An 11,708-nucleotide genomic window follows, 5' to 3' on the forward strand; every position below is an offset into this window, starting at 1 on the left:
TCACCCTCCCGGAAAAAACAACAAGAAAATGGAACGTATATCTGGTGGGAAATATACGCGCTACAACCACGGAAGGAAGAAGACGAACGAATCATCTTCCTTCTGTGGTTGTACCACGTCTATTTCACACCAGTTACTATGTACAAACTATCCCAGCAGCAAGTTTTACCAAAACCTTATAGGCTGTCGAAAAGCTATCATAATGAATTACAGTCAAACCTGGATACATTGAATCTGAAGGGCACCACAATAAAGTTCGGTATATAGGTATTTCGATATATAAAATAAAAATTGTATAAACATTTTCAGAGATAATACTGGTGTTCGTTATCCAGAATAATTCGTTGTATGTGGGTTCGGTATATCCGGGTTCGACGGCATTGAGGGTGCTCTGAGGCTTGTCATTGCTTTTATGTAAGATTGAAAGGACATTCATTTGACGTACATTAAATGCCCGTAGTCCTTTATGTTATCGCCACCCTCAAGCACCTTTAGCTGCCTCGTGGAATGCGTACTTCAATTTCCAGAAGCGTTTTCCGAGCGGCGGCTTTAGCCTTGTCGCTCAGCCAGGGAGCCTTGCCAGCTACGTCCGCCAAGTCTGAGATGAGGTCTCTGAGGAATGTCTCGGCGCGGTGACGCGTTTCAACCGAGAACAGCTGGACTGCGCTCTCCGATGCGAACAGCAGAGCGAACCTGGTGGCTGCCAGTGTGTAGCAGTCCAGCTTGACGGCATATTTTGCAGCCTGGGGGAAAAAAAGAACGAAACAGAAAAATCTAACAGAACGCATCCTTTGGCGACTATTATCTACGTTATTGCGATTAACACTCAACTGGTAGTGCATATGTAATTTAGTGATAGTGAATTCGTTACTGGTAAGCATTTTAAGGATTAAGTTTATATTATGTAAGTATGAAGGTGTAACCTGTCTTTACGGGCACATATCCAATGGCACTTACCAGACCACAGCCAGGCCACATCAATGGCTCAAGCTAGCAGATAACTTGGATCACAACGAAGGGCGGCATAGCGGCTATATGGCATTGGGCTGCTGAGCACGAGGTCGCGGGTTTGATTCCCTGCTCGCGAAATGCAAAGGATGGTCCTGTATCGTTGTTCTTGGCGCGTGGTAAAACACCCAAGGTGGAAAATTAATCGGGAGTCCCCCACTACTGCGTGCTTCATAATCAGATTACGGTAACGTAAAATGCCAATGTTTCATTAAATCTTTAAGGACGGGCGGATGGACGGACAGACGGACAGACCAGACAGACAGACACAGGCAGAGACAGACAGACAGATAGATAGACCATTTGCGGAAGTAGACCTAGAATCATGTGTGCCGGTGACGTCAGTACGCGTGTGATGAAAACAGCAAGACGACGGTGACGACGATCGCATTACCCCATGCGCTGGCCGTTCCATATGAGATTAGGCCGAACGGTCGAGTTTATGTGGAAGCCAATGACCTGCAAGTCACAGATTGTCGGCTTCTGCATAGTCCACAGCTGCTAAAACCATTAACTGGTCAGCAGTCAAGATAAAAAAATACATTTAGTAATGTGGCAAGTTGGGCGAGTTGGTGATTGGAAGATACATTTAGAATATTCGTGGAAAAAGAAAAAAGTCGCAGTTTCGGCCGGAAGGCGAAGCATCGATTGCGATAGCAAATTAGTAGACAGCCATACGAAGTAAGGATAGTAGTTTTATCGCCCGTGTAAACTTATAAACATTCACTTGCTAAATTAACAAGCATGGCGTCTGTGCGCACAGGTAGACAAGAACACATCACACTCGATGACCACGGACACTCGTTGTCAAAACGCTGACGTGGGGAAGTGCTGCTGCAGCAGCAGCAGCAGCGAGCGATGTGAGCTTCGTGCCGTCTATTGCTTCAATGCAAACTGAGCGACGAGAACACTGCACGCGCAAAGCTACGAGCTCTCGGCCCGCTTAGACTGTTCCCCCAAAGCAGACCGCTTTCAAGATCGTGCGAACCGACCACTTTCAAGCACTTTCAAGTCCGTGCGAGCGCGCGCGGCCGTGCCATACGCTGTTGCTGCGAAGCACAACACCCCCTCCCTTCGCTCGCTCCCCTCCCCCGGTGCTATGCGCGCGACTGAAGACGTCGTGCTTCCACCCCGGCTTTCCTCCCTTGTGCGCGAGAGATTGAGCCGCGATTGTCGGCTCACGCTCGCACGCTTTCACTCGCACATACAACATACGGAACGCGGAGACGGTGTTATCGGCCTTGGACTTTATACGGAACATGACGCCGACACCGGCGGCGAAGGCAGAAATGCGCCTGGAGTGTCCACATACTTGCGATCGCAATAAAAGAAGGAACGAGATTGATAGGGCCAGGGTAGTTACAGGCGTAGTCCTGCGCCGGGGCCGTACTGCCAAGGAAGTCATCAGGCGTTTGCCGCTGCTAACTGTAGAATAGTGAGATTGAGAAAAGTTCAAGGAGAGAGAGACAAAAGGAACACTGCATAATATGTATATAATAACGGATTAGCTCAAACAGGGTGTAAGTTACTATTTGTCGGTGCTCCGTTTCGAAGGAATGCCATTAGGAATCATCCTCATCACCATAATCCCTGTCAGTAAATGTGCATTTTACGCGCGGATGGTTAGAGGGTCTCCGGAGACGAGGAGTGCCCGACCCACATGGAGCGATTTTACCGGGCTTGATTTTTGCAGTGAAACATGCAACTCTTTTTACTATTCTTTCTTATCTCTAGATTTACCACGCAAAGAAAATCTGAAACATGTTCATAAACGAAAAAATAATCCGTGAACGATTCGCTTAGCACTGATCCAACATGGCGAATTATTTAAGTAGCTCGGTCTAAAGCGACCGCTCATTCGTGGTACTAAACGACAGATTGTGGTATGTGGGCGTGCAGTTACATCTTTTCAATAATGTTCAATTAGGATTAAATGCCCCAATGGAAGGCGGTCGATTGTTACCTCTCATACTGATAGCTGCGGTACATGCGTTTGAAGAGCTTCGTACTCGGTTCTGGCAATATAACACAGGCTTTGTGGCTATTTATTACTACAGCACTAGAAATCAGTACGTTTTCCAAAATGTTTCCTTCCCATCACCTCTTTTTAGGCGCTACGTACTGATAAATTATTATACAAAAGAAACTAAAGGCAACAGGTTTTTAAGTTCGTAACTAAAGTACACTTGCTACTGCACTGTCTTACATTTGGCATCCAAAATTTTTAAAATTGTTTCCCGGATTATGTGTTGTCGAAATCATTCGTATACTTTAACAGGCAGGCATATCTTCGTAACAAGCGACGTCCTAATGTGGGACGCGGACGGCGGCCTCCGCCGTTATCTCGCAAACTAAGTGTTGTTTACTGCGTGAGGATGTTTCAGGCACATGAGCGTTTCAAATTACGCTGCCATCGTAATGCAGCCACCGGAGTCGTTATGAATTTATGAAACTGCGACCTCATGCTTCAGGTGCCTAACGCTAGCCGTCAGTGAGTTTAAATTATGGGGTTTTACGTGCCAAAACCAGTTCTGATTATGAGGCACGCCGTAGTGGGGGACTCCGGAAATTTGGACCACCTGGGGATCTTTAACGTGCACCTAAATCTAAGTACACGGGTGTTTTCGCATTTCGCCCCCATCGAAATGCGGCCGCCGTGGCCGGGATTCGATCCCGCGACCTCGTGCTCAGTAGCCCAACACCATAGCCACTGAGCAACCACGACGGGTTGTCAGTGAGTTTAGTTTCACTGTCAGCAACTTTATTTGCGTGGTGAAAGAAATACATGAAAATTAGTGGAAGTTTCAAAAGATTGCCTTCTAAAGCAGCTAGCACAACTTTGCCATCTAGAGCGACACACATGTCGCACAAATGAAATGGCTCATAGAGATCAACAAACCAACGAACAATGGTGTACAATGGTGTGTACGCACGCGCGGTTACATGACAACAGATACCACAACACACTGCTTGGTACACAACGCAGGTCTTACAGAACACAGCTAGCGTTATGCCTTAAACCAAGCCTACATCATAATATTTTAACGTCTCCGTGATCGTGTGCCTCAGAGGTCTGCTGGAGATACGGCTCATTTCGCATACGTACGTTTGACACAGGCAAATAACCGAGCACTGAAAGTTCCATTGCCGAAAGTAATTGTCCGAGCATACGTCTCCTGTTTTGTCAACTTTTAAACATGTTTTCACGTGAGATTATTGGAAGCATAATGAATGAATGAATGAATGAATGAATGAATGAATGAATGAATGAATGAATGAATGAATGAATGAATGAAAAAAACATTTATTGAAAGTTATATGTTGTATCAGTTATTGCTGGACAGGGTCGGGCGGGTCCCTATTCCGGGACTCCGTTGGACAGGGCTGCCACCCGCGCCCACTCCACGAGGCTCCGCTGGTCCTCGAGAGGCGGGCTGAACAAGGCCTCCTCCCACCACTCCCACCTCGGCTGCGTAATTTGCTCTATGCTGCTGTTTGCTTGGCACGACCAAACCATGTGGTACCGGTCAGCCCGACCGCCACAGAATTTACAGGCAGCGTTAAAATGTTCGGGATCTCTTTTGGCCAGCACGGTCGGGCTGCCGTACGACATAGTTTGGAGCCTGCGCAGACGAGTCTTTTCTGCTTTAGTAAGTCCCTTAGCGGGACGAGGTAGAGTTTGTCTGCGCAGGCGATATAGTTGCAGTATATCTGCGTATGTTGTAATGGGTGTTGGTAACTGAACGCAGCGGTCTGAGGGGTCGGTAGACAGAGCCCGGGGAAGGAAGGCTCGGGCCGAGTTGTGTGCTAACTCGTTTCCGCCTACCCCCTGGTGACCCGGCACCCAGATGAGCCTCTTTCTCGTGGCTCGTCTTCGTGCCTGCCATAGGATGGCGTGAGCTAGATGTGAAATTCGTCCTCTCATATAGTTCCTATATGCTACCTTAGAGTCGGTAAGCATATAGTCCGCAGAAGAGTGTGTTGCTGGGAGGGAGATCGCGGTTTCTTCTACAATAGATGCATCCGAGAACCTTACTGATAGACCGTCAACCACCTGATTTTGGTGGATGACTGCTACTGTGGAAATCCCTCTAACGGGGCCCGCATCGTCAACGAAGTAGGCTCCCTCTGCGCTGCTATAGCGTTCATTCAGGGCTTTAGCTCGGGCTGCTCTTCTTCCTTGGTGGTAATCTGGGTGCATGTTGCGGGGTAAAGGCGATGTCAGGAAACAGCACCGCCATTCACAGGGTATGTCTTGCCTGCCTGACGCTTTAGGAGGAATAACAATGTGGAGATCATCCAGGACCTTCCTGCCTGTTTGTTTTAGTACGGCAGCACGCCAAGGTCGATTCACATAGGTCGCGAAGCTTCGGGCGAAAAGCGGTTCAGAACAAAGTGTCACCGACATCAGCAAGGGTGGTTATGGGAGCAGCGATTGAAGCGCGACTATGTTTGGAGGGAACAGACATTGGGAAAGAAAAAAAAGTGTTTTATAATTAAAGAGAGACACAGAGATTCATTCATCGAAAATAAAGTTCGAATCAATTTTATATACGCATGGCGAGAAAAAAAGTGACAATTATGTTTCACTTCATCATTATCAATAAATCCATTTTTTCATCGCCCACCGTAAGAGCGCCCATCGATAGCGGCGGCCGTTCACGCCGCTATCACTTGCAATGCAATGCAGCTCTTGAAGTGTGCAGAAAGGCGCGCTCGTAACGCTCACCTGTTGCAATACGCCTCCCTCACATGTTGTGTTGTTTTGCTTATCGACGTTTGCCTAAATTTGGTGACGCGGGTAGTGTCATTGTTTCTTAACCTGTTCAGTCAAAAGCAGCAAGTTGCGACCGCCTGATAATAATTGTCCACTTCAGTTGTTTTCGTGCGACAGCGCTGGCCGACGGCCTTCGCGTCCGACGAAAGGACGAGCACTCTACGCCCAAAGCGTTCGTCGGCCTCCAAAGAAAGTATGTTTAGTGCAGGGATGCGATTTCGACAACCGTACAGCAGACCTTTCCCTGCCTCGCTTTCCGTGCTGAAAGCTCGGAACGCCCGCCAAGTCGTATGGCGGGCCATTTGAATATACAGCTGTAATGGCCCGCCTCCGAATACAAATTTCGCGCCTTTGAGAACAAAATGACGTCACTTCTGTTTTTAACGGATATGACGTTACATTATTTTTTCTTCCGCCGGAAGTGTTCTCTCCTCACACAGATGGCGCTAAGCCTCATGAACCGTCATGTTTTGAACGTATGGGCTTCTATGGAAGCTTCGCTACCAGGTATATCTACCTTGAGCACGCTGCGAGCCACCGCCAATGGAGCCAATAGGGTAACGAAAAGCCCACTCTTGCTACGTTACACAAACTCCATTGTTTCCCTGGCATCTTCACATAATTTTCCCCCCCTTTTCCCAGAAAAGTACTGGGCGAATGCAAATGGTGACCAATAATATTTACGCTAAATATCCGCACCGTCTGTCCTTATATTAACAAATATTTTTTTTACTATTGGAAAATGCTAGTCTCCTCTTTTTTTCTTTGCAAAGTATATTTCGCTATCCACTATGTCGCTTGATCGCGCACAACAGTATGGCCTCGTAATAACCATTTTACCGCTAAACGCATTGCAAACGAGGCGCAGCGAGAGGATGAACCATCAACGAACGCTACGCTCAATCACCTCGGTGGCGGCGCAAGCGGAGCAATCTGCCTTCCGCTGCTGCACGAGCGTCATGCTAACGCATACGAGCACACCAGCGTTCCTGCTGAGCTGCAGTGTGTATTTTCTGTTCGGAGGAGTAAACGCCAAACTAGAATTTCACCGAATGCGTTTCATCTAATATTTGTAATAATATGCCACCGGCGTTATTAATCCAGCGTTGGTTGACATGCGTTGTAGCTACCGAGACGCCGTTCCTTCTATACTCAGCTGGAGTTGCCTTGCATGGTGCGTCGCGCCAACATGTGACACCCGCGTATAGTTACTGTGGTATAAAAGTTACGAACAGGGATAAGGTGCCTCAGAAAGGCTGACTAGCATTACCATAGGTGGACCTAACTTCGTCAAAGGAAATTGTACCTGAAAAGGAAATCGTCTTATGAAAAATGGTCAAAGGCAATTGTCTATAGGTGGACCTATCTTCGTCGGAAGCTTTTAACGAAGATACGTCATCCTATCCAAACGTAGACCATTCTTTGTGAGGCACCTTATTTCTGCTTGTAACCTTTACACCCCAGTGTGCTACTCCAACTGTCGGCCCCCTTGACACCGTCGGAGGATTCAAGCGCAACGCTGAAACTTGCTACCGCAGTCAATGCTTCGTCCTTCGGGTGAATCTGCTAAATTATTTAGTACCATTTTCTCAGACTCTAAATATTTAAAGTGTTAAGGTAAAGGCATACGCTATTGATGTATACAGAGCACTATATGTGATCACCATTTATAGTTATACACAAGCTTCTGAAAAATCTCAGAAGCTCATCGTAGGTTACCAGACCATGTACGGAGGTCGCTTGGTTTTTCACAAGCATTGGGCTCCCGTCGGAATACGCAGGTTAATGTCACTAGTTCAGGCTATGGCGTGATCGATGCATCGTTGTTTTCTTGAAATCGTCAGTACATTTTATTGCGATAGCAATTATATGGACACTCAAAAGCAGATTTCTGCCGTCGGCGTCGCCGTCGCCGTCGCCGTCGCCGTCGCCGTGAGGTTCCGTATGACGTCAATGGAGATGAAATCGTGGCCGCGCGCCGCCGAACGCTGTATGTGCGAGTGAAAGGGCGCGAGGGACGCGCTCTTTCACGGGGAGTGAACGCACGGCGGAGAACAAACGCGCGTTCTGCGCCGTGCTTCCTTAAGGGCTGCAGAAGTAGGCGTCTCTTTCCTCCTTTACAATCACCATATATGTAGAGCAAACGCGCCTTCTTCCGATGCGCGAGAGGCCGTGGGGGAGGGGGGAAGGGGGAGGGAAGGGAGGCGACGTTTAGCTGCGGCACCAAGTGCCTATTTATATCAGAGGCTCCGGCAACAGTCACCAACGCCGCACGCATTTTGAGCGAACGCGGGCAAAATGCCGACGGCGTCGACAACAGTTCGGCGCGTTGCCGGTGCTGCTGCATGTCCAAGTTTATACAGCTGATAAAGCTAATATCATTACTCCGTATATCTCTCTACAAATTTGCTATCGCAATTGATGCTTCACCTTTCAGGTGAAACTGCGACAACTTTTTATGTTCTCTACGGTATTGTCATCTTTATGGAGGGCTACATTCCTATAAAAACAATGAAATTCGTTTTGAACACAATATTATTCACTATGAACCTTTGCACCAAGATCTGCATTGGCCTCGCCAGTGGACATGTTTCAACCTATGAGCTGTTACAATTATGGTCGGCAACCTCCGCAAAAGCACTGCAAAAGCTGCAGCACGTGCCTTTGTACCTGCGTGTAACCGTCCAGTGAAGAGTTGCTCCCTCCTGACGATGAAAACGTCTATAGCAACTAGTAATTGGTTTCTTGAACTATCTACAACTGAAAACTTGCTTCTGCATATATAAAAGAGGAGATTATGTGATATCAGATAATAACATTACCAGCTACTTGCAATAGATTAAAAGGAAGCAGGAGGTCTTGTTTTCTAATTAAATATGTGTGTATAAGAGGTTGGCATCACAAGTGATGAGGGTTATTATGTTATTTCCTCTCGTTTAGGCAAATAGCACATAGGAATGGTAGGCAGACTCAAACAAACAAACAAACAAATAAACAAGGGCTAAATGCACAGAAACAAAACCAAGCCAGAACTTAGCGCTGCTAACTTTCTGAGTACTTAGATTGCCATGATTGTGACGTGTCGACATTCGCAGGCGCGTGTGCGACGTTGCGCACTAATTTATCAAAGCGACGTTTCTGCACCTCGTTTTTCTTTTGCGATTTCGTTCATGCGTTGACGCGATCACACACGCTTATCACACTTCGAGTTTACTGTTAGATACCTCCGAAGAGGGTGAAGTCTGCCTATACAATGCTCTAGAGAAATGCATGATAGAGGCATCTTGCAGCTGCCGCAAAGTGCTCAAACCATTAGGCCACGATCGCACGCCTTACTTCTCTCGAGCCAAAGTCGTCCTTTGAATCTTCTGGCGCGTGTGACGTGCCAGTTCCTGACATTATTCCCTCCCGACAGCAAGCGCTTTGAGCCGCTGTGTTAGAGTGCAATGCGTTCGCCATTGGCTCACATTTTCAGACTACACAGCCTCGCGATCGGCCCACGTTTTGGGGCCAGAGGATGCTACCTCGAAATAGGGAAAGTCTTGCTTAAATGCGATATCACTAAATGTAAGTGCCAAGTTGCCATCTTTCTGTACCCTTCTTGGCCTCCATATAGCACTTCCCGCAGCAGCGGCTCCCTCAGAGTACCGAAAAACAATCTCGAAGAGCCGTACTGTGCCCAACAGGTGCTGGAAGCCATCGGTGATGGCATGCCCTCCACTATTTGAACATCGCTTATGGCGAGGTGCACAGACGAAGACTTCGCAACTATTTTGTTGGCAAACCAGGCCTGCAATACGCACCCATTAAAACAGTCGGCAACGTAAAATGTGATCATACTGCGACATTCGGAGTGATATCAAAGCAGCATTAAGTGCCAGAAGTATATCTTCAAAAGCTTTCAACAGAAATATCGAGGTCACCGTACGAAACAAAATATTAGCACTGAAAAGTACTGATCATGCACTACCATGCACCATCCAGAGACTGCAGAAAACACGTGGCGCTTACTGTTTCGCTCCCGGCAATGACGTCATACCCCTGCGGCCATCCAATCACCGTCAGCCGCTGAAGCAGCCACCAGGACAAGTGTTCCAGCAGGTGTTGCGAGCTGTGAGCCGACAGCAACTCGTCTACCACCCGTAGCAAGCGCACGTCTTGCACAGACACGAGTTGGTTCTCATCAGCGGCCTTCGAGCCAGAGGCAGCCCTGATTGGTTCGAGCCAGTCGGAGAGTTTCGCGTTGGCGATGGTGGTTAGTATCTTGCGCAAGCTGGTTACCGCGGGCTTCGCACCGGTCCGTGATGCTCGCACAGTGTCCAGGACGGACAGGATTTTCTTTTCGACGGCGAGTCGACGAACGACCTCGTCCTTGTCCGGAAGGGTGGCGTTGTAGGCGCTATGCATACGTCGGTAGTAACGCGTTCGGCTGTGGGTCATGTCGAGGGAGCGCACGAAGTCGAGCCACAAGGATGCTTGTGCGCTGGCCTGCCATTAAGCAGGAAGACAAGTCCGTTGTTATTTTTTTTTACAGCGGGGAAGTGTTTATGTCATTCTCACTATAGACATAAAAGCAAACTCGAGGAACTGACGTATTAGGGAGCGCAGACAGAACTGGAACTTACAAAGATAATAAAGAGCGGCGGTCCCGTCGTACGTGTCTAGTTCCTCCGGCTCCTTGAGGTGGCGGTATAGTCTTCCACGCGAATGTTTGCCGCCGATTAAGACCGCTGATCAAAATAAAAGTTTGTGTGCATGTGTCTTTCTTCGCAATGACCGCCATCCCCATTCAAGAGAAATAAAATTTAGCTAATACCTCTGATCGAAATTCTGTGTCACCTGTATGTCGTGTGCAAAACTGCTTCGCTGGTAATCCACTTTCACCGAAGTGGAATGGCGCGTGATTTTTTTCCTTATAAGTGAACTTCCTCAATACGAATAGCTGACGGCTGGCGCTTTATAGTTCCTCTCAAAGCAGGAGTCACTTACCTCGATGAACAACGTTAGGACCCCAGTGGTGTTGGACTCGTAAACTGGGGCTGAGTTCACGTAAGCGCGGAACCACGTGTCGATATCCCACATCAGGCTCAGGCTGAGGACACGTTCCAAAGGGCGCAAACCCGTGTCAACTCTCTCCGCGACGTCAAAAGGCCACGGTAGAGAATTGAGTGCGAAGAAGTGCTTGAAGCTGTCCAGAGATGGCGCAGCTTGTCGCTGGGTGCACTTGCGCAAAAAGTCCGTCGCCATCCTGCGCCATAAGAACAGGGACCAAATTCAGAAAGCATTCCTTCTCTGAGTGCTTTCTGCCACTGGCCATGGCACCTTCGCTAATAATAGGCCCAGCATCGGTGTATCTTCGTTTCTTGAAAAGGTCCCTAACGAGGCGCACCTTAACCAGGCGAAAAGTGCGTGGCAATAGGCAAATAGTGTTTCGAAACTATATTACACGCTAAGCGAAGCAGAACGACGAAAGGCAGTCGCAGGACTTAAAAAGGGCCAACAAGTGAAACGCCAAATCAGTGTAGACAAAAAAAATGTCGCAGTTTCGCCCGAAAGGCGAAGCATCAATTGCGATAGCAAATTAGTAGAGAGCTATAAGGAGTAGGGATAGTAGTTTCATCGGTGGCATAAACTTGGACACATGCGCTTACTAACTGAATTAACAAGCGTGGTGTCAGCGCGCACAAGCAAACATGAATAGACTCGATGACCGCAGACAACCACTGTCAAAACGTGGGCATGGGGAAGCGCGGCCGCCGCAGCGAGCGAAGGGTTGTGCGGTCTATCGCGTCAACGGAAACTGAGCGGCGTACGCACAGCGCATACAAAGGTCAGAGCCGTGTGAAGATCGCTTTCAAGCTACGGTGCGCGCGACAACACCGACAGCCGTCACAGGCGCAAAGTACAAGAACGCATTTGGTGG

At 48.2% G+C, this 11,708-nt stretch overlaps 1 protein-coding gene across 1 annotated transcript; it reads right to left on the reverse strand.

Moving 5' to 3' along the window:
• Positions 1–263: 263 nt before the first annotated feature.
• Positions 264–10,209, reverse strand: LOC119433092 (uncharacterized). Its single transcript, XM_049659025.1, has 2 exons — positions 9,797–10,209; positions 264–743 (listed from the first exon to the last, which is right to left on the reverse strand). Exons 1-2 carry the CDS (start codon positions 10,190–10,192, stop codon positions 492–494), a joined length of 648 nt encoding a protein of 215 aa, XP_049514982.1. The 5' UTR covers positions 10,193–10,209; the 3' UTR covers positions 264–491.
• Positions 10,210–11,708: the final 1,499 nt, after the last annotated feature.

This window comes from Dermacentor silvarum, chromosome 11 (genome assembly GCF_013339745.2).
Source record: "Dermacentor silvarum isolate Dsil-2018 chromosome 11, BIME_Dsil_1.4, whole genome shotgun sequence".
In the NCBI taxonomy this organism is placed as follows: Eukaryota; Metazoa; Arthropoda; class Arachnida; order Ixodida; family Ixodidae; genus Dermacentor; species Dermacentor silvarum.

Excerpts from the sequence above, each read along its gene's own strand:
- LOC119433092 (XM_049659025.1), bottom strand. The coding sequence starts at position 10,192 with ATGCATAGCGCCTACAACGCCACCCTTCCGGACAAGGACGAGGTCGTT. Across the intron at positions 744-9,796 it reads TCATTGCCGGGAGCGAAACA|GCTGCAAAATATGCCGTCAA; the intron begins GTAAGCGCCACG and ends TTTTTCCCCCAG.